The 23,636-nt window shown below is 37.0% G+C and overlaps 2 protein-coding genes across 4 annotated transcripts; one reads left to right on the top strand and one right to left on the bottom strand.

Annotated features, from left to right (window-relative positions):
- Nucleotides 1-1,059: 1,059 nt before the first annotated feature.
- Nucleotides 1,060-20,607, top strand: LOC130702789 (uncharacterized). Of its 3 annotated transcripts, none has more exons than XM_059495298.1 (4): nt 1,060-1,215; nt 17,723-17,997; nt 18,122-18,260; nt 19,436-20,607. In XM_059495298.1, the coding sequence occupies exons 2-4, from the start codon at nt 17,954-17,956 to the stop codon at nt 19,634-19,636; spliced, it is 384 nt and encodes a 127-aa protein (XP_059351281.1). In that variant the 5' UTR covers nt 1,060-1,215; nt 17,723-17,953; the 3' UTR covers nt 19,637-20,607. The 3 variants fall into 3 exon arrangements, with proteins under 3 accessions (XP_059351281.1, XP_057380391.1, XP_057380390.1); XM_057524408.2 differs by having other exon boundaries at nt 17,728-17,997; nt 18,122-18,269; nt 19,436-20,606; XM_057524407.2 differs by having other exon boundaries at nt 18,122-18,269; nt 19,436-20,606.
- Nucleotides 20,232-22,959, bottom strand: LOC130702769 (uncharacterized). The gene is made up of 5 exons (XM_057524381.2): nt 22,279-22,959; nt 22,013-22,214; nt 21,806-21,942; nt 21,621-21,728; nt 20,232-21,535 (listed from the first exon to the last, which is right to left on the bottom strand). Exons 1-5 carry the CDS (start codon nt 22,835-22,837, stop codon nt 20,766-20,768), a joined length of 1,776 nt encoding a protein of 591 aa, XP_057380364.1. The 5' UTR covers nt 22,838-22,959; the 3' UTR covers nt 20,232-20,765.
- Nucleotides 22,960-23,636: the final 677 nt, after the last annotated feature.

The raw sequence follows: 23,636 nt of genomic DNA, 5'->3' as shown, positions 1-23,636 counted from the left end.
CGTACCCTACGTGCACGACAGTGCAAAAATGAAGAGCCCAATGGCTGATCTAGTTTACTCGTTTGCCTCAAGGGCGCTGGCTCGTGACTCGATTTCTTTGTCCTTTGTCGTTACGTATACATACACACTACCATGATACTATACACTCTCACGCTTTGTGTATAAAACACGCATATAGATGAAGTAAAAGTGGACCTTTTTTTTAAGGGGGGAGGGTCTAAGATGTTCCCATATAGAGGGTCTATATGGATCTTACCAAGTTCTACGTAGATTTATAGCCTGAAGCATTTACAAACGAGATTGCTTGTCGTGTGTATAGAGAGAGACACACACGCTGACGGATGCCTGGAATTTCAGCATCAGTCGAAATTGTGAATATACGGGGCGTAGCGATGCGGAACGAGTTTTCGTACATTACAAGCGACATTGATATATACAATGTAGTGCACATGGTGTCTGTATCGCGATACAGCCCAAAGTGTTGCGCATATATATACAGTATATATATAGCTTGTGAATAATCTATTGACGTCCGCCTGTTTTTGTTTTTTTTCCAATTTTTGAATCAATAAATTTGCGGGATGGGTTTCTGTTGAAACGAGATAAAAACAAATGGGGTCGGTATAGGCTTCAGCGTGTAATTTGAAATCAACAGTACGCCATGCACTAGTTGCGGTGTTACATACTAAAATAAATCAACGTCAATGATAGACACACAAAACAAGTGACCTGTTGCATCAGACCTTTATAATTTGGCCTAAAAAAAAAATCATTTTTGAATTGAAAATTGCCTTTCTCCATTGAATCGATGGAAACTGCCACATGAAATTTCTGCGATCCAAAAATCACATTAATTTTCTTTATTTTTTTTTTTTTTGCAATAGACGTACTATACAAACATGTCCATTTTTATTTATTTATCTCTAAATAATTTTAGAGCGATAAATCGGATGGCTATGTGAAATCGAACTGCGCGTGCGCCCAGTCAGTTAGGACCTGGGTACGTCCTTTTGGTTTTTCTTCGACACAACATTTTGTCAATGGCCCGTTGGACGTCCGTACGACTACAAGTGTTTTTCCCGCTGCCATCTCCCAGTTCAATTTCTTCAAAAACAAACCTACCTGACGATTCAATTGATTATTACCTTCTTTTGTTACGTAGTTTCTTCTCTTTGGTGCGCCGAACAAAAACGAGAGACAGCGCGCATTGCACAGGTAGGCTAAATTTTTCAACGATAAACTTCCCTCTTTCTTCTCCATCTCTTACTTTAAAGTGTGCCTATTATTTTAAAAATCAACCGAGTGGCTGGGTACGTTCTTTACTATTCCCTCGTGCATTTTTGAAGTTTCAATTAGACAATTTTACGTACGGATTTCGTTCCTTTTTAAGAGGAAAAATTGTAAAAAAAAAAAAGATTTCAGGCTTATGGATCTTAAAAAGAAAGAAATTGAATTCATATAGGTTTTTAAGAAATCTATATTGAAAAAAAAAAGAGATGGCGTGCTATATTGAATAAATCACTGTCGCATGTGTACCAGTTGATTTTTGAAAGGGTTCCCCCCTCAGTTGGAAAAAAAAAAATAAAAAAGAAGAATTGAGTTATCACATAGAGCCATACACGCCCATCGCCATCTTGCACAATATGTACATAATCAACTGAAAATGTTTGTACTCAATGATAGACTGCGTTTTACGCATCGTACCCCATCGCTTTTGTTCGTATAGGCTATGCACAGCTGATCAACAAGCAAATTTTTTTTTCTTGTTCATCGCTATAGGAACATTGATTTGCATCACAATAGAAAAGCGCATCTCGCATTATATTTTTTAAAAAGAAGTGTTAAAATTAAATGATAAGCCTGTTTAATTATGCACTTCATTATACGACCTCTTACGTCGTCTCCGCTATTATTAAGGGAAAAAAATCTATCCTCCTATCATCACTGATGGCTATCTGTCTGGATGATACACTTTTGCCTTATGTTTTTTATTTTTTGGGGGTAGGGGGCTTTATATTACATCTTGTCTCTCTATATATGTATAATAAATAATAAACTGACATGGCACTAATGATCGAGCCACATCCGATACATCCAACCAAATATGGCCTCTCTCTCTCTTTTTATGATGCCAACGCGTTTTTTTATTTCTCTCCTTATATTACTACATTTTATCGTTTTTCTTTTTCGTAACATCGTTCCGCGTTTACACACTTTGGTTCTTTTATTTATTTATTTTTTAAGACATATTCGCCTTCTCATTTTTTTTCCCATTCATCTTTTAAAGAAGGACTGCCCGCCCCCCTCTTGCCAAGCTTTTTCTATATCAACGCACGTCCCACCAGATATACACTCTAAATATATAACAAAGAGGTCGCGGTCTTTATAGATACTTTATGATATGCAGATATCAAACGGAAGCATCTGCAGCCTATAATAGATTGACGTCCCTGGCGCACGTAATATTACAGACTCCGTTTGGCTTTTAATAAACACAACGCGCGTCACCCACACACACACACACACACCAATGCAAAGTGCAACGAAATATCTAGCAGTATATTAAAAAATAAATAAATAAAATTGAAGTGTGTGTGTGTGTGGCGAAATCATCAGTTGAATTGGCTTCGTCTCTCGCACCCGTGCAGTTACGAATCTCATTTTGCCCCTCGTTTTAGATACTAAAAATAAAATTCATAATTCTCCAGCGTAATGTATACGTAACATGCATGTTGCACTTTGTTCATTTTGAACTTTCTGCAAAAGTTTTTGTATTTTAACTCGCAAAATAACGACGTCCGACAACAACCGGTTATGGCGATAGGTTACATGTCTATGTACGTATAGGTATATATATATATATATACATATAAGTCGTTTTGATATATAGATCCAACTTGAAATACATGTAGAACTTTTGCGTGTAAAAAAAAAAATCGAGAAAGTTGTATACGCTCCCGACAAAGTTTCTAGCAACGCGATCAGACAATCAAGAACAAATGTGACTCGCATTTTGAATTGTAAGTCGTTGATCCTATGGCGATGCACTTCCGCGTAATGGACATTACTAATATGCATCTAATAATGCACAACGAATATAGCCCTACTACATGTACAGACCTGCAGTATATTATTCGAAAAAAAAAAAAAAAAAAAAATGGCAACACGTTGAACGATCAATTTTAGAGTTAAACTGATCATGATTTGTAACATCATACGACCTTGATCTACCTATCCCCAGTATAGTCTATATGAAACGTATTGAACTGCGAGGTAGTCTGTATATAATATCAACTTGTCTACCAAAAGCACATCGATATTATAGAGGCACCCACTCTTTCTATACACAAAAAGATGGAGCCGGTAAGCTGGATATCCAGCAGCCTTATATATTATTACGGTATCTGTATAGCCTTTGGTCACTTCTGGTGGGAGCTTAACGCACATAGAATGCACTTTATACACATAAAGACGACGACTAAAAGAAAAAAAAAGGATCAAAGAATTCATGAAAGCATTTGATATTAAAAGGCAAAATCACCGAAGCAATAAATTTCGATAGACTGAAACTATATAATATCCATTTAATAGCTAAGAAAGGCATAGGTCAGTTGAAATGCCTCTTGTGTGAAAAATCAATGATGATTTCGTTTTAATGATTTGATGTCATCGATATCTTGTGTTGCGCACATAAATACGTTCATCTAATCAGAATGTCGTATTTCGACGCGGTCACAAACGAAAACAAACTCGGGATTCTTTATATCGCTTTTCACAATATATTTCGAGGTTTAAAATGAAAGAAAAGGGGAGAAAAAAAAACAAGGAAAAGAAAATAAATGGAAGGAAATGCTAGTCACGATCGAAAAGGATGTCTATGGCTCTCCACAAGTCACGCACCAATCATCCAATCGGCTATTCGCATCGTCGCCTTCGCGCTTTTCTCACATCACTCTTTCTTTTATTCTCCTCCTTTTTCCTATATAACTTATATATATATATATATATATACAGTATATATGATAGCTAGTCTATAATACATCTCGATATATATATATATATATATGAAGCCAAAAATAGACGGCAGCAATCGTTTCTCTTTTTTTTTTTGGGGGGGGGGGGGGGTTTATCTGCCACGGCAGGTCTGTTTCTATTATACATCCTGTTATATGAGATATTTCATATAAATATCTTTAAATGCATATCAGCGTTATTTCCTCAACACTTTATTTCAAAAACGTTGATATAGTCTCATATAATGGCTTTATATAGGCTATATATATAACTATATATCGACCGTTGTCCAGACTTGTCCCTGACTGCTTTATTGGATTTCTTCGAGTGCCTTCGATGCGCTGCGCGGGTGAACCATTTAACTTTATATATACTGTACTATTTATTTGTTTTCGGCCTTTTATATATATATATATATATATATCGGGACGTGCTATATCGATACAAACAACAGTTGGTTCACGTCATACGTAGATTTCCTAGACCATTGGGCGAGACCGAAACGAACTCTTGATACATCTCAATTCATTTTTATTGATTTTGAAATTCACATTTAAGTTCTTTATTCAAAATATACGCACAGCGGGTCCCGCGGGATTGGGCTTAAATCAACGATTGACATAATCAACGCGAATCTCCCCCTTTCGCTTGTTCTCTTTTGTTTCGTCTATCGCTCTTCTTTCTTTCTTTCTTTTTCTCTCTCTCTCTCTCAACACACACACACACACACAACGGAGCGCCGACTCGTTATATTGAATGTTTCATTTGCAATGGCGTATAGAGAGAGTTCCGCCTCCCCCCTTGCCTCGCAAAAGAAAAAAAAAGGGGGACACGGGCAAAAGAGACACACAAAGAACACACATATAGACTTTGCAAACAGAGCAAGGCGAGGGAAAAAGGTAAACTTGCGACTATAATCAAAAGTTCCTACTTTTACGTTCTATATCTGTACATGATAAACGTACGACTGTATATATGTTAAAAGATGACCTGCTGAAAATAAAAGGGGCAACTTTCCTCTGCCATTTCTATGTGCGTGGTCCCCCTCTTTCCTTGCTCTTATATACAGATTGGCTGAAAACGTTTCAATCAACAGTTCGTTCAGATTTAACTTCTCGCTGGAACTATATTATATAATAAAACCAAACTCTTGATGTGTGCGCGTGCATCAGTTAATGTGGGAAGTCCAATGTTCAAGGCAAACTTTGTTTGTTTATTTTATTTATATTTTTTTTTAATGAGTTGGGTGTTTTCTCTTTTGATTCCGCACAGTTTGAACACATTCAAATAAATGGAGAGCTTTTTTTTTTTAAATTTTTTTCCAGCAACCTGTTTTCTTTTGTGATTAAGAGCGATACACCACGCGTCTCTTTATACGTCCCCATTGTTCATCGCCCGTTATATTTTTCTTGATTGATATCAATTCACGAAACTATATCTATAAACACAAAATCGAGCTGCAGCACATCAAATAGATCCCTTTTGTTTGATTACGGCTCTGCAATTAACCGTTCATTCACGTGTATGTATATAAAATCATTTAAAGAAAAAAATAATAAGAAATGATGATTATATTGAATTGAATGAAATCAGATTTGAATACAGAGTTACATATGGGTTCGTTCAAAAATGGCGTTCTCCCGTTGGCTAAATATGAGCACATCCAAGTGTATATCCTTTTACATATTGATTGCATGTCAGAGAGTACGAGAACACGGGCTTCGTTTTGCCAACGTTTACATGTAATAACATTACAAAGGTCAGTCATATCATATAACAGCTTATAAAAGCTGTTGAATCTTTCATTTATGGTTTAAATCGAAATGATGACGAATCTTGGATTAATAAATACGAGATGGCAATGATTTGCATTTTCTATCATAGAAACTCGTTTGGATTTCCTCCAAGGAAATTAAAAAAAAACTCGGCAAACAGCAAATGTAAACGAGTGCTTCATGTTCTGTATGGCATGGAAGGAATATATACATACTACGCGCAAATAAGTTACGTAAGAAAACATCTCGAGAACTTTATTCAAAAACAAATATTTTTAGATGAAATGAAGTGAGGCCAATTTAAAACGATGGACGCCTAATATATTCGGGGCATATTGACGTCATCCAAAGTGCTATGTAGAATAGAAACACACATTTGTTTTCCACGCGTCCTTGTATGTGTGCAGTCAGTGCGCTATATATGTCAGAGCTCGTAGAGTACGTTACATAAAAACATATAACCTTTCAAAAGAGGCGAAACTGTTTCTACATTTAAACGTCCATTATCTATTATACACATACCTATAGATTCATCATCAATCTCATGCCCCGCAACCAACATCGTATACCCAACGCTCTCCATCTATCTGCACAATACCTACAAAGGCAAAAAGAAAGAGAAATAGATTTTTCTGAATGGAGTATATCCATGATTGTGAAAAGCCTTATATAGTGTCTCTCTCACATTACACAAAGTCTGTATAGACCTAAAATATATATATAAAATGATACGTCTACGTATCCTGTACATCACGTCTATTGTGTTGCGTATATATCCGTTTGATGCGCGTGTGCGCATCATTGCAACCTATCGAGTTTGATCAGTGAAAGCCTATTGTTAACCAACAGCACGGGACTATGTATCCGTCGAAGACGAGATTCTATACTATTGTTATACCTTCTCAACGATAGGATTTATCTTTTTTTTTTAAATTTAAACACATTTTTTCTTTCCTTGAAGAAAAGTCAATACAAAACCAAACTGTTAAAAGTCACATTTATACAGGGTAATTTGCATACAAAAAAAAACAAGAGGCTTATTTGATATCAGTTTTCTAAATATTATGTCCGATATAAAAACATGATGTGGATATGTTCCACATCCTCATTTATACAATCTGATCTTGCCCTATACAAACGAATGGGCGTGAAATCTAATACATTTAATGCAACCCCCTCCTTCCTCCCCCTCCATTGCATTTAAGAAACGAGGACTGCTATTCTATCCTGGACGTTCTTTTTAACACAACAAATGATGTTGTATCTATAGGATTTCGTCCAGGACTTATTATCTGACATTAAACGATTGCTTCTACTCTATACCAGAGCTCCTATATAAAAAAATATATATATATAAACAAACTCAAATGATTGTGTTAGCCGGGCAACTGTTTAAAAACAAACAAAACTATATAGATCCAATCCATCAGGATCTGTATAGAGCGGTGCTGCCCTATGCAACCAAACAATGTCCAATGAAAAACCTATACAAAAAAGAAAGAGAATGAGATAACATAAGAGAGGACACCATCTGCTGGAATGCGCACAGTTCTATACGCGTCATATAGTTCTGATGTTTTTCTATAGATCTATTTATATATACGTGCACGTCAAACTGTAATAGATAACACACACTAATGGGGCTCTCCGCCAAAGTTGCAGCACAATCAAAGCTGACTTTTTTTTGTTTATTTAAATAAAACAAAATGAGAGATAAGGGAAGGCCGTAAATCGTCAACCGTGATTTTCAAAAACAAAGTTAGCTTACCGTCTGTGTGATATTTCCCTTTGTGTGACGTGTGGCATGGCTCTTTCCGTTTTTTTTCACGTCTGTCTTTATTTCGCCCGTCTATGCGCATAGGGAAAAGAGGATCTATGAGAACTAAACAAATATAGGCACTTTGATATCTACACGTCGATATTCGAGAAAATTGAAAAGAAAAAAGTATAGGGCTAGACGAGTGGAAATAAGAGAGAGCTGATACGTCTTACACACACACACAAAAAGAAAAACTTTATATATATACATATATAGTATATATATATAAGCTTATGTCGTTGTCGATACACGATACATTTCCATCGCTTCCCTGCCTTATATGTAAATACATAAAAGGGCGTGAAAAGCTTGGCACACTGTTTTTCTTTTTTTCCCTCGGATTTATAAATTTCAAAAGAGAATTTTTTGCATAAATGATACGACGTTTCGTGCCATTCTCTCCTTTACAAAGATACAAAATGTTTGTTGACTATATATATATATCGGTCGTGTTAACACACGCCCATGACGTTACCTATACAACGTTATAAGTTTTAGATAGTCGCGTATATATAGCATTTGAACAAAACGGACATTGGACTGTGGGTCTTATATTTTGAAACGATATAATATGGATGGACGACTGATACGGACCTAGTACTGTATCACATATATAAGCTCTATGTATAATCGATGCATTTGGGGGAGGGGGGATTTGAAAGGATTATGTATTTAAGAAGTGATCACACGTATTATAGAGGCGGATGAAGAGGATCGGCTGCTTATGGGAATCAAAACAAATGTGTGCAGATATACATAGGATGCCTCGATCTGCTTCCTTTATATATCCCAAGTATATATTTAGATAAATCTATTGGGCTTTGATTACGAATGAATATACCCATATATCGTGTATAGCCTATATATGTATAATATCATTGTAATCCATAAGTCTATTGTATTCGTGCTGTAATAGAAATTCGAGTACCCATCAGCCGTTTGCCAATCGATCCATACACGTAATCATCCGTAAAGACATGGTACGAAAAAATCTACGCAAGAGTTTGGGGTGTAATACGTTCTCTGTTATAATAAGGCTAAGAATATACCATCAAATGGGCGTGTGTCCCTTGGTCGTTCTTGCATATTTGCCAACATAATTCCATTATATGTGAAACATGTGAATCAGCTGAAACGTTACACAAGACTTATTTGCATACACGCGTCGAATATGTAAATGTGGATGGTACCAAAAAATAAAAACGTGTATAGGTCTAACGTTTATTAATTTAAGAAATATGCAAATAAGAGTTCAACTGAAAATGGCAAGAAGGCTGCGTTGCATGATTGAACAATTGCGACGCTCGTGAGTTTCAAAACCGTTTTTTAATTACATTTCCAACACACACACACACACACATACACACACACACACATACACACACACACACACACACACACATCAGCTGTTCGTGCTCGACTGCCCTCACTTAACGTCTACACATGTACACTCGCACATATAAATAAAGCCTGCCTTTCAATTTTTTATAATTTCATTAGATGTGCACTCTGCTGGTTAGTTTGCCTCAACTGATCATTTCAATGCAATTATCTCATTAGCCGGTCCGCGCACTTGAAAACGTTTTGTGTAATATATGCAAGAAACATGACATCGACGTCATGCAGTTTGAATTCTAGTTTTTAATCAAATTATATATGGTCAAACAGGCCCCAATTGCATTAAAACAGGAAGCACTATATGTAACCTTTATAGCATCCACATAACTTCACGTAGCTTTACATTTAATGTATATAAGCAGCCTGTGTATTATAGCTTAAGGTTGTATATACCTGTTGCAAACACCAACGATGATCTGACAACGTTGTTTAAATATCTATAAACCTCTTTAACATTGAAAGTTCAAATAACACAAAGCTAAATTCTAATAAAACAAAATGGATACATGCATCTCTTTTGACGAGCAGAGATTTCAATCCCATTTTAAATCAGATTATATTATACGTCTATAAACAAACATAAAAGGGTATCTTTTTTTATATTAGAAAACCAGGAAAGCTATAAAAAAAATCATTTCAGAGATCCATCCGTCCAAAGTGTTCGCGTGGCAGCTTGTTTTTTTGTGTGTGTGTAGATCGATTCATCAATCTTTCTTCTATACACATATGTATAGGCTACATAATAAGACCGGCACATTGTTCTTTTTTGTTGGATTTTACGCACTAAAATATCACAAAAGGTATCTTTTTTTAAAATAATGTGTGCATCGTATAAAATAGAAGGCTCGTAAATGCATTGTTTATATAACATCCATTTCGAAGAGCTAAAACCAGCTGTTGAATTAAACAGCACGAGATCTCCCGCATTATATAGATGCTATTCAAATTCAAATTTAAAAAAAAAAGAATATAGTCCACAGTAAAAATAAAAAAAAAAATCATTATCAGACGTGTATAGACTTGTCGTGTGTGCAGGGAATAACGCGTTCAATGTAATCCAGTACACACATTTATATACAAGGAGTTGCACTCGGCCACGCAATGAAACGTTGCCGGATGACTGCTGATGGACTTGCGTGTATATTTTTCTTTTTTTCTTCCTTAAAGCCCTACGGCACGCTAAATAAAGCACATCACATCACGCTACTCTCTCTCTTACCTTTCTATATTCAATTATATTTAAACATAAAGTTGAGAAATATAGATAGATCATCGGCTTTTTATTCGACGTACAGTACATAGAATGTGGTATATCTATAGGCATATAACGCTTATGTAACGGAAAAAAATCTATTTATTTAAATTATGCGCATATTGAATGAAGCTGAAATTGCCTTACGTGAATCGTTATAACGGTGTGGCTTTATTTTCACAGGTTCACCCCATTTAGAATAAGAAAATGATGAGCTATCGGCGATATTTTAAACAATGACATCATGGCCATTGATGTTATGTAAGAATAAATATAAGATTTGAATTCATTCGCCATTTATATGGGGTGTACATGCGAATGTACGATCTTTGCTCCATGGACATGTGGCAATTTTTCTTTTTTTTTTAATTTGTAAATTGAAAACTAACATCGACAATATGTTATATCTGCACATAATAGTTTTTATAATGCAAAACATAAAGCCAGGACGAGGATGCATTGAATTACAAGAGACATTGAACGGCCAGCAATCAATCAACTCATCTCTGTATTTCGTCGTCTTCTGGCCCTGGCCTTCTATCTCCCCTTTTATCGTGATGGAAACTGGGTTGCTTGTGTACGACGAAAATATAATAAGCAATCTCCCCTTTTTCCCGTTCATTAAGCACCATTTATTATCAATGTATACGTACACAGATACTAGTGCACGTGGGTATATGTGAATCAATCAGAACTTATTCATTCATAGAAATCATTTTCCAAGTTCCAAATTAAGTTTGCCTAAATACTCGATTAATGAGTAATTTCTATTTAAAATTTTGATTAAAAAAAAAAAAGAATACGTCCAGCCATTGCATACTGCAGGCTGAAACATGAAAAACAACTTGTCAGACAGGTCCAGGTCTGTACAGACCTGATCACAATTATCGATAATCGATACATAAAAAAAAAAATGCTTCGATTGTGGATACATCTAATTCTATGTACAGAGCATCATGTAAAAATTCAAATCACTGTCCTGTTTATATTTATGAAACAAAGTCTCGTGATTCTTTTGCTTTATATATAGATATAGTTGAGTTTACACTAATGCCTATCTATATCGTATTTATGTATTACTGCAGACTTCAAAGCTTTGTTTTTGTCGTCCATCCGCTATATGATAGATGACACGTATATCGATCGTGATAGACGTCCACTCCCTTTATACATACATTACAGCATGACCACTGATAAACAAATCAAAATAAATGACATAGTTTATTCATCTAATAAATATCTTATATGAAAGATCGCACATGTGTCATGATAGCCAATGCAGTATCGTCAATTTTATATGAACGTCGATCATCGACGTTTTCCTTATTTCTTTATGGAACACTATTAAGGAAACATGAAAATCAATCAGCAATAGAGGAGGTAGGGCGCAATTGGAACACGCGGCAATTGAAACAAAAATTCTACCACTTAAAGTATGCAAGAGATTTCGTTTAAAAAATTTGAAATAACGGGAATTAGGGTTCTACATTTTTAGAAAAAACTGGAGGCTTTAGACTCCAAACGTTTTCGAGTTATCCCTGAAAATTGTTTTTTGACTGTCCATTTTTTGTTTTTTCGCAGGCAATTTTTTCGTTTTCACATCTAAAACGATGGAGAAAATCATTAAAAAAAGGTCTTAAATCGTTCGTCGTTCATTAAGCTATAAATTGATGGCATTAATTTTTTCCTAGCTAAATTTTATCCCCCATAAACATTAAAACTCCGTGAAGACCCATGGTCGGAGCAGTTGGAACACCTTGTTCCAATTGCGACCCTTCCGTATGCGCGTCTCCTTTAATGTAGTCTGGCAACAGTGTTCCCTACGCAGCGTATTAGCAGAGCTCTTTTTTCAATTATTGTTTATTTTGTGTTTTATTTCGTCTGCTGGGTGGCTGGCATTTGTCGTCTGCCACAATGTTTGCGCTTTTATTTACAACGTTGACGAAAGAAATTAAATTTTAAAAATTAAATTAAGGACATTAACAACAATTATGATGTAAGGCTGGACATGCAATATTCGATTATAAAAATTTGATCTCCATACTATTACCCGTTCTTTGAATTACTGACGGTTTTCTGAACCTAATTCAGAAAACTACTAAAATTCATTTAAAAAATATTTAGTTAGTATAGAAAGTTATAAAATATCTTAAAAAATAAAGATTAAGATTCTCTATATTACTGTAAAAAATTCATCAAAATACGTATCCCAGATTCTGAGATATCGCCATTTTAGTTTCTTCATAAAACCGGGAGCTCTCTTATGGGAAAACCCACGTTTCAATTGCCCAGACGCCCTGTTTCAATTGCCGAGTAGAATTGGCAATTGAAACAACTTGGGGTACCTCCAGTTTTTTACGCATAGCAGATGTTAATCTTTGCCGAACCCACCCAAAAAAAATACGGTTATGTAGCTGAGATAATTAGCTACAAATCTATATATTTTTTAGTTTACTTGGACGATTTTTGTAATCGTACGGAACAAAAATAAGTTTTGTGTTCCAACCACGCCCTACCTCCCCTATGTCAATATGATGGGTTACAACATCTAAGCCCCGTTAAGCCCTGCAAAGCTTCATTATCATATGATTTATTTTTCACTCGCTGTTGCCACTCTGTTTATTAAAAAAAAAAGCTAGGCCAATCTGAAACTAGCTTAATATAGATTATGCAAACAATCTATTTTTCAGCGTTATCCAATCGACAATGTCTTTTGTCGCTAAACATTTCATCCAAGTTTTTTTATGCACTCAATTCCATACGCAGAGTAGATTTAAAAAACCACTTATTTATAAGCGCCGATATTTACTATAATAATATTTCACATGCATTTCACTCATTTTCAAATCTATTTATATACGTATATATACGTGTATATACGTATCGTGTGACTTTGTTATGTACATAGATCGTCAGTCACTCGGACCGCCTTCTATTCTCTTATGACGGCTCCCCTATTTATTTTATTGATCGGTTCTCGTGAAAATCGAGCCCTGATGAAACAAACCTCCCCTCTACCCCTCCCTTCCCCTAAAAAAAAAAATCACGGTCGTAAACCGATTCCCAGCTCCGGGCTATTCGCGTGTGACGAGAGACGCAGACACATCACTAACGAGACCGCACGCACATCATCTATAACATGTTTTATCTTTTATAGCTACAGATAGCCTATATAACACTATAGGCCTGTATAAGAATAGATCGTCTTTTATGTTATAAGCTTCTACGTTCTATTTAAAGACTATATAGGTGAGCAAATAGTTTCCTATTAATAGCATATTATAGGCCCACGTGTATAGACGACGCGAATTATGGGCTAATAATGGTGGCTATTTATAGCTATTTAACTAAGGCATCGATTTAGAAAGTGCAAACGATACGTCTTACGTCTTGTTCGTTGTATAACGAACACGATGGTAGATCGATTCGCCTTATATTATTTACAGATGACTGAGTAATACGTTTCACGCATCATTTTATAATACGCAATTAGGTATGATGCAATTCATTTATTACGCTTAAACGTATAATGTCTATATATAGGGGGTCATTAATGGAATCGATGTGCTAAACAGCCGATGCAGGGCTACAAACAGCCGAGATATACTACATAGAGATACGACTTGACCTTAAACCTTTGATTCGCATCTAATCAACTTCATCTTTGATTAGCAATGGCGCTCGAACGCGGATCCAACAGGCTGCCCTTCATCGCTATTTGTCTATGCAAAATGAATAGACACACATGTTAGAGAGTCCAATTTCCAAAAACGATGTGTGTACATTAACAATCTTCTCCGAAAAATGCTGAACTAATAACGACGATCGTGTAACCTACACACCTGATCTAAACACGCCGTTGGCGCTGCGTGTAATTAGCATAATAGCTGCGTGCGTGCGAGGCAACCACACACCCACAACAATTGACGAATGCGAAGCCAAAAGTTTTTTTTTTATATAAACAGCGAGATCGATAGTTTTGCGTCACATACAAAAGGTCTGCTGCTGTGTGTGTGTGTGTGTGTGTAATCAAGCTACTCTCTCCGTCGCCAAGAGATGCTTAAATCGCCACAACGGTTATGTAGTATAGGGAAAAGGGGGAAGGCCTCGTGTTTGTGTGATGTGTATATACTTGAGGTCTAAACACGGATGATTGTCGAGTGTCCAAACAATTACGTATCGATTTAGCCTACAATTTGTACGAAGTAAAATGATGTGGTTAATCTTAATCTAATGGTTACATCCGAAGGTGACGATTGACTTTTAAATTACATCGAATTGCGTGATGCGCGTGCGAGAAATCGGAACTCATTTATAGTTGTGTGTGAGTGTATTCCGTTGAAATGGGTATAATGATGAAGAGGCAGGGTAAAAAAACATGTTACCGAGGTCGCGAGAAACCATAAAATCGAGAGACAGGAAACAAACAAAAAATTGGGTTGGTTTTTGGAGTTGTTGCCAAGGCAACGGCGGTTTAATGGCTTCAATGCAAACGCAAAAGATCCGACAGAGAGAAAACGATTTCCAGGGAAATTCAAGTGCAGGCAGGCAGATTTGTCTGCGAAACTTTTGATAACCGAAAATAATGTGCAAATGATGAATGTCACGAAACCACGAAACACGCTCGCATTGACTGTTAAGGTAACCAACAGTGTTATAACAGCGTATCCAAGCAAAAATCCGCAATTCCTTACAGACTAAACTCAGGTTTTCTTTTCGAAGTGGCTAAATGGCCGTGATGCGCGAGACCCGGGTTCGAATCCTGTAGGAACCAACTTCTTTTTTAAATTAAACATCCATATATTTTTTTAGCATATTTAACATATTTAGAATTATATTATAGCGGATTATATAGCAGCTAATATTTTCTCCACCTAGCAACAGAATTATTTAAAGCCACCTACTCGGTGATTGGAATGACACGTGTGCCATGACACATCCAAGGCCAAAAACATCTAACGAAACCCCAGAATACACAGCCTATATACTAAATGCAGGACTAAATGAGTTGAATTCATTAATATGCTGTCGGCTTCTTTGATTTCACTGGTTCCACCCCTTCCCTCTTTTTTTGATTGGTTTTCTCACCGCGTCTGGCGCGGAGAATGAATAACCTTTGATCTATAACAGCTCATTTGCTGGCATCTGTTTTGATTGAGAACCTCCGTTCGAATAAAAGCCAACAGGGTCATCAATCCTGATCTGCGTAAAATGAAAACAAAGACTAAAACAGAACAAATAACAATATGTCGTTGTTTTCCGAGATGGTCCTATGGAACAAATTCCGCAGGCAGCTTCAGACATGCCTTCGGGCAAAAAATGTTGCTATCTCAACTTGATGTATAGATACACATAGATCTTCGCTGATCAAAGGGAAACGATGACTGATGTTAACCCCACCATTGCAAAAAGACTTCCTGCTGTCCTGACGTCAAAGACCGGCAAATTTGATTCGTTTGGGGCGACAGAGTTGCAAAACTTTGTTCACCGCAATCGAACAACAGTAACTTTCTTTCCCTTTGACCTTTAATGTCAATACAACATAAAAATACCGATGATTTCGCTTAATTTTCTAAACTTGTTTATTTGAAGTAAGAAAAAAAAATGTCACTTTGAAAGTGGACAACGCTGGATAATGTCGAATACGAGTACAAAATTATATTCCATAAATTTCCGACCGGAACACTATGTGGCAGGTACGGAAACTTAATCCTTAATCCCTTATTTGCTTCTTGATTCTCTGCCCTGGGGCGACAGTCTTATCGTCCCAAAATTGGTACAAGGGCAAAATGCTCAGCACAGACTCCCCACTATTAATGATCAAATCTTAAAACTTAATGACGTCCCATGTATAGAATCCTTTCAGCAATCATATTTCATTTCAAAATAGGCAAGCCTCTATATATATATTTTTTAGTAAATGATATATATATATGATATATATGATATATATGATATATATAATTTAGCAAATGAATGAGCCAGTTAAAATATAATTTTCGTTTAAAATAAAAAAATAAGAATTGAGGGAAAAGAATAACAGCAATTAATAGACACCGGAAATAGTTTATGGGCGTCCGGCTGCTGACGACGTGCTATAACATAAACTGACAGCAAAAATTATAGTTTCCGCATGTTTCATATATATAAATGCCATCTGCTGTCGCTTTTCGCACTGATTTTCGCCCTTCGTTAACCCTGTTATTATGGCGTTCCATCAATTTCCTTCCTTTCTTCCATTTTTTTTTTGTTTTATACGTGAACGATAACAGCATCCATGTGACTCGAAGTCGGCCACGCAATTCCTATATGACGCCATAAAAAAAAAAGAAATCGCAAACGTAATAAATAAAAGGACACAAAATGCGGATGGCGTGACAACATCCGGCCAAAATAAATAGTTTTTTTTTGTTTTGATTCCATTTAGAAATAAAATTGGCTAACATTATTCTATTTGACAGTTCCAGAATGAAACAATTGAATATTTTTTTTTCTCGCCCGGCTTTCGCCTTCCCCTCTCCGAAAAAAAATCCAATAAACATAAAATACGACGTCGTTGCCTATTTAATAATAGGAATCATACACGAATATCTACCATATATACAGATATAATCCCGTCTACATTTTCACAATATTACTGCAAAAAAAAAATACAAAATAAAATATCTGATTGATTTCACGTCAACGAAACTGAATGTACAGTGTGGGGAATATATCCCGCAAACCCTGTGGGTATGAAAACTTTCTTTTTTTCTTTAATATTATTATTATTATTATTATTGCAGACTTTATGGTATATATATATATATATATATAGGATCCCCAACGGGAATAAATGATGTACAATAACCCGTCATATTATACGGTTAGCTATAAATCATCTGGCAACGCTGCTGAAGCGTTGATTTATTTTTCTCGACGCTGAAAAATGATGAGTTTACAATAATAATAATAAAAAAAAAGACTATCCAATTGAAAAATCTGCGGTGTATTCGAACTATGCCGGAGGCTTTACACAAAAGAGCTTAATGGATCCTAAAAATAAAATCCGGTTCGTTTTTGTTGTGTGGATCTATTGTTGAACCAAAAGTTTTCCCTCGTCTCATATTATTAAAAAGAAATCTATTCATATTCGTACTTTTTATTTTCACGAATAAGAAAGGTGCCAGAAGAAATACCTCGAGTGATTGGTTGATATAACAATAAGTCTTCTGTTGAAGTTATTGCTTAATATAAAAGCCCATATCATGTGGTATGGCTTATAGACACGATCTTCCCTGTTAAAGAACCGACTTGCTTATCTACATATTTTTGAACATGTGTGTAATTATGTACAGTAAGTATAAGGAATAAAGCGCAGCCTATTTTATTCTCGTCTAATAAATAATTGAATATAGTCGCACAATTGCATCCCACATTGAAACCTGTTTAGTTAACAAATGCTTTCTTTTCTTTCCCGTAAAGCACAGAGCTCATCAAATTTGCAAGAGACGTCAAGGAATAAGAAATGGTTTCTCCTTTGTGATTCTCGCCACCTACACAAGCCACTTTTCTCATTAATTAAATACGGGGAAACAGCTCACCGACAACGCCCACGGAAAAGATATGTAATGCTTCTCTGAAGAACCACCCTGGAATTAGCAAAACACTATTCAAGGACCACTCTAGGCGCATTACACTGAGGACACTTCAGAAATGCCTAGCACGCGACACAACCCCGATCCCTGCGCTCAATTCAGGTACAAACAAAATGGAATTTTTTAAATTCATTGGGTCATCAGAATTTAATAAAATGTTGATGCCCGTAAATAAATGAATATCCTTGAATTAATTTTCTAATTTTTCGGGGTGTGCAAAAAAAAGGATGCTAGGACACCCGTGCTCTAGCCCACAGCCGCAACTGCTGCCGTCCGTTTACCAGGCGGCGCTCAATCACGCCGGTCCCTACGGACACGGACGCAACATCTCGCACACTCCGTGGGAGGCCGTCACCTTCGTCGCTGTAAGTGCGGTAATAGGCGCCATTTCAAAAAGAACAAAAAAATCATTCAGAAAATTGCACATTTTCAGTGCAATTTTTTAAATGTCATATACATTCGCTTCTCTTGTGTTTCTCCAAACATCTGAAATTCGTGTTTGTTGTAACCAATCGTTGCTCGCCTGAGGGACTGCATATGAATTTCTAATTAGTGTACAGAGAGAACAGCGAGCTCGCTGATTTGTAACCCTATTTCATACCGGTGCAACTTGCGATTACGAGTCTGATGATTGCCGTCGACGTTGGAGATGGCTATGTGTTTCTCGGTCAATTTCGAATGCAATCAATCGATTAAGCCAGGCAGGACAAAGTTCCTCTACATATCGGCTAATTGGAAATCCCTGGACGAGCGAAACTGTACGTGAACAGCGAGATATCGACAGAAATAGGTCGCGACGCATTACTGCCATTGTTTCATCTCTTACAATGTTGCCATATCGCCAGTTGGTCATACGATACAAGTTACACTTAAACCGTTTGACCAACGGTTATTCATTAAAATTCAATAATTATTCCATTTTAAAATTTATGTATTGTGTCAATTCATTCTTCCAATATGCATTTTTTCCCCTGAGAATTTTAAGAAGCTGTCATCAACAGAACGTGGCAGACAAAACGCCATGTTTCGCTTTTTTTTAAATTTGGAATCGATATTTATGTTGCTATCAATCGGGCGTAAACAAATACCAACGGTTGATCAGCTCTTTTGCAAACTGTCAAGGCTGTCAGCAACGTAAAATGGGCTCCATGTTGTCAGCGCCTGTCGCCGGGTCTACGACAATCCCATATATATTTAAAACGACTGCGTGGCCGGATCGATTCCATCACGGCAACGCCTGATCAAAAATGTGAAGGCCAACAAGAAAATGTCGCATCGTGACTCGCTGCAATGCATAATCTATTTTGGCACTCCGAGAATCCTTTAAAAAAAATACGCGAACGGGAATTATGTACGACACACGTTCGGCAAACCCTCCATATTTGTTGTACATAGATTTCTATTTGCACCCACATCATTTGATATCCTCACTTCTCTTTTTGTGTAAATTCTTTGGTTTGAAAGGATTAATCTTGTAGTCAAAGCCTTTTTTTTTACTCACACGTGTTTGACCTATGTTTTTTTTTTATTGGTTGTGCAGATTGTGTTGGTGGCCTACATAGCCGTACTGGGTTACCTAGCAACGAGGGCGCTGCGTCAGGTTCCTCGCGGAACATCGGCTGGCTCTTTGCCCGGAGGCTTACTGGACACGCGAATTGTTTACAACACTAAAACAGATTCCTGTCAGCCTCCCATGCCGGCTGAGTTAACTGACACACCTGACGGTTCCTTTGACGTCTGAGACGATCAAAGTAATACGTGTTTTGACTAGCATTTTAATTCTTTCAACTTTTCCTCGAGTTTCTTGGGTTCATTTGATTGAACTTTTGGCAGCCATATTTCTTTCTTGCGATTGTCTGTCCCGTTTGCAAAACTCTTTCGTGCTTGTAAACTTCGACATCTCAAATCTTTGTCAATATTGATTTCTAATTTCATGCATATTTTTAAGCATCATTATCAAGCGAGTGGTGTTGTTTCTGACACGGCCCTGGGAATAGATCCCTTGTACAACCATTACGTACAAATGATCCGAGATGTCAGATGTATGTCTCTCATTTCCACTTGTCTCTCACTCATGTTCTTTTGATCAGCTCTAAAAGTTTCGTAAAATTATTTTCGTTCCTTTTTTTTCGATCGCATCATTTGGAAAGCGAGAAACAAACTATGTATAGAGAAAAAAATTCGAGAAAAAACTTTAAAAAGTTCGGTGCTTCGCGATGCTACGCTGAATTCCGGAGAGAACTTTTACGCAAAACATTTTCGAGAAAAGAAAATATCATAAACTTGTATTAGATAATACTAGTGTACCATATACTTCAAGCCACTACGTAGGAAGCGAACTTGAACAGATGTATTATTACTATTATTACATGATTTATCTATGACACATAACCCGGGGGGAGGGAAGAATTCGGTTAATCTAAAGATTTCACGTCATTCACAGAAATAACTCGGGCCACAACTAAATGATTCCAAATGGAAAAAAATGGAGAACAGGATTTCTAATTTCCCGAGACAAAACAAAAGAAGAACGCAACCATGCCAACAAAAAAAAAAATGCGAACAGAGTAAACAAGATTCCCATCTAAAATAATATGCTATATTCACAACCTATATATCATTCCCCATTTTGATTTTGATTTTGGTTTGTTTATAAATGCAATAGTGTGCAAATGACACCCCAGACAATAAACGAGATTCATTGTGTGTGCTATTTTGGTCCAGAAAAAGAAAAACTAAGTTCATCTTTTTCATTCAGGAATGAAACAGTTTGAAATCACCTCTCTTGTTCGAGAGTAGTTAAATTTTGTTTTGTTTTAGGAATGGAACAGTTCCCCCCTTTTTTTCGTATGTCGATTCTGCACGAATGCTCAACCGAGAGTCGTCAATGTAGTCAAGCTTGCAATACCGGAACCGAATTCACGATCGAGCTGTTCGCGCCTCCGGTCACGATCTTCGTTCGTCGTTTCAAGCAGGGCCGAATGTTCGGCGACGTGATTCGCATCGTCGACGATGGAAGAGTCACGAACCTGCCCATCTGGTGACTTACTGCTTTGTTGCACATGCTGATAGAACACATGGAATGAGTCTATCGCGGCTGATTCTTTGCTGCGGGTGCAGCGCTCCGGAAGACAATCGGCTAAAAAAGCCTTCAGGCTATTGTTCTCATCACTGTCCCGACCGACGTAGCTTATTAGATTGGGTAGCTCTGCAGGGACGCGGAATCGGGCAAACGATGAGCATGCATCCGGTACAACGCTGCCGCTTGTTTCCAATACAACGAAGTGCTGCAGGACTTTTCGCTGCTTGAGCTTCAAGCGTCGGCTGATGCGCATGGCTACCAATTCGAGGGCCAAATCGAAAGTGTGATGGTAAATGGCTGGCCGCTGATCCGACAAAGATGAGACGTCGGCAGGGGGCGCTACGACAGCTACTGCGTCTACCGTCTCCATGGCTTCAGAGTACCAGATTAGCGGATCTTTATGCTGACTGCGTGGGATTTCGATGAAATCTATCAAGACGTCGAAACCACCCCAGTTTTGCAGAAACATTCGCACAGCCTCTATCCAACAGCAATCGCTTGTGGCAGAATCGTGCACCAACAGGATCGTTTTACGCTCTGTCGCGGGACTGCGTAGTCCTGATATTAACAACGGGGAGGAATATTTAAAAAAAAAATTTAAATTGGCCAAAACCAATACATAATTGACTCATTGTTAACGAACCTGAGACGATTCGTTTGATTCTGTTGCGGTAACCCATTGTCGCACAAAACGTAACAAAAGCCAAAATTCCAAGGGCGGGTAAAAACACTATGTAGCTCTCTTGGATATCTGCATGACATTATTTTGCAAATAGAAAAAATATTTTGCAATGAGATTATCTACTAAATTGGTATAACAACTAGTACCTTGAATCATAAAAAAGGTTGATTTTGCTTGGTAACAATTTTCAGTTTCATTCTTGCAATCAGGATCCTCAACTTGGATGCTAAAATTACCAGACAAGGACAACTTTCCCAAAGAAACTGTAACCAAGTCCTTAAACCTAAATTGTGATGCATTATACATTAAGGATTCTGCAAGTGGCAAGTATTAGGAGCTTGAATGAAAGCCACCTGTTGGAAAACGTTGAAGCATTCTTTAAATCAACCAAATGGTGGAGTGTAACATGGCAACTGTCTTGGAGCCATTGACAAACAACAACCACGTAGGAGGAGCTGAGATGTAGCTCAGACGTTTTTTGAAAAGTGATAATAATATTTGGGCTATGATGCATGTGGACATACAAAAAGCCTCTGCCATTCCTGATATCCTTTTCTGCATGAAAATAGGTGAATTATTTAATAGTTCCTGAGATTTTGTACATCAATATGATAATTACCTGTGGGAATGTCAAACAAATAGAGTCCATATCTGTTATTGTTGATGAATTCCAACTGAAACGGGTGACCCTCAAATTTTCGACTGTGAAAGACACAATCATACCACAAAGACTCAAAAGGCTGTGCAATGGTTAGACTTGTTGTAACATTAATGCAAAAGGAAAAATTTCCAATCAGGGTCTCACGGAACCGGAGGTTAATTTTGCCAGGTGAAATATTGGACAAAGTGAGATTGAATGCTGTTCTGTACAAGGGGAGAGATTCAGAAGGCATATGTCTGTACACTTCAAGTTGTACACCACATCCGTCATGAGATTGGCAGACTTTGTCATAATCCCAATTTTGATTATCACAACGGTGAAGATGGGTATTGTTGGCCACCTCCACATTACACGTTTGAGAATTCCGATCTATGCCGTGGGGGTTATTGAACTGATGAAGGCATGATTGTATCGGAATACGTGAACAGAGATTCGAGGAGTTTGTTCGAGGAAGTAAATCGCTATGGACACTTATTAATCGTCCAAGCGACAAAAGCAACGAGACAATCCACTTCATCTTTCCACTTAAATGTGATTGCAGAATTGTTTGGGTAAGGACATACCTGTATGTTGGGTCGGGAATAGCACAAAATTAATGCAATTTCCCCTGCCCATTAAAGGCAGCCTTGTATCACTTTGCACGATCAACCTTATTATTATTAATACAGATTACAGGCCTGTCGCCTACTACCATTCAACGAGTGTTTTCTATCAAAATACTTACCAGCCCATCCCGTCATTGGCTACCCTGAGTCGCGAGCCCACAACAGACCACGTGGGAAATAAGTGCCATTGATGTTTGGGAATCGTAAATTTTAAGTGCAGGCCTGGTAGTCGCTGCCATCTAGTAGCAGAAGAATTAATGCATTTTTATTCTTACAACGTGATGGCACTTCTGTTCTCAGTTGGCTAGTTTCATAGCTTTCAATGGTTCCTGGAACAAGTAAAGTGCCCGGTAATTAAATAGCTAGAGCCATAGGCATTTTTTTGTTTCTTTATACAAAAAACTTGAGAAGGTCGTGCCACAAATAAATCTTGGAGATAAATTTTAAAGATCCACAAAAACATACAAGACGTTCTGTTGGACTACTACTGACTCAAAGAACAATGTTTTTTTTATTTAAGCATGTAATGTAAATAAAGATTGTAACTGATTACTGGTAAAACCCGTAACATGACGTGTTGTCTTTTTAAAATATGTTATTGAACAAGCATGAAGCACTTCTGGAAAACTGCCTAAATGCACAATAAAAAAGCAAAAAATACCACCAAAATTGTGGAAAAAATTGTAATTCATTTCAAGTACGACCGGAAGA

This window comes from Daphnia carinata, chromosome 5 (assembly GCF_022539665.2).
Source record: "Daphnia carinata strain CSIRO-1 chromosome 5, CSIRO_AGI_Dcar_HiC_V3, whole genome shotgun sequence".
In the NCBI taxonomy this organism is placed as follows: domain Eukaryota; kingdom Metazoa; phylum Arthropoda; class Branchiopoda; order Diplostraca; family Daphniidae; genus Daphnia; species Daphnia carinata.
Note: the sequence above shows the minus strand (reverse complement) of the source record. Positions and strands in the feature narration are given on the sequence as shown.

Excerpts from the sequence above, each read along its gene's own strand:
- LOC130702789 (XM_057524408.2), top strand. The coding sequence starts at position 17,954 with ATGCCTAGCACGCGACACAACCCCGATCCCTGCGCTCAATTCAG. Across the intron at positions 17,998-18,121 it reads GATCCCTGCGCTCAATTCAG|GATGCTAGGACACCCGTGCT; the intron begins GTACAAACAAAA and ends TGCAAAAAAAAG. Across the intron at positions 18,270-19,435 it reads CCTTCGTCGCTGTAAGTGCG|ATTGTGTTGGTGGCCTACAT; the intron begins GTAATAGGCGCC and ends TTGGTTGTGCAG.
- LOC130702769 (XM_057524381.2), bottom strand. The coding sequence starts at position 22,837 with ATGAAGTGGATTGTCTCGTTGCTTTTGTCGCTTGGACGATTAATAAGT. Across the intron at positions 21,943-22,012 it reads GCTTCAACGTTTTCCAACAG|GTTTAAGGACTTGGTTACAG; the intron begins GTGGCTTTCATT and ends ATCACAATTTAG. Across the intron at positions 21,536-21,620 it reads AATCAAACGAATCGTCTCAG|GACTACGCAGTCCCGCGACA; the intron begins GTTCGTTAACAA and ends TGTTAATATCAG.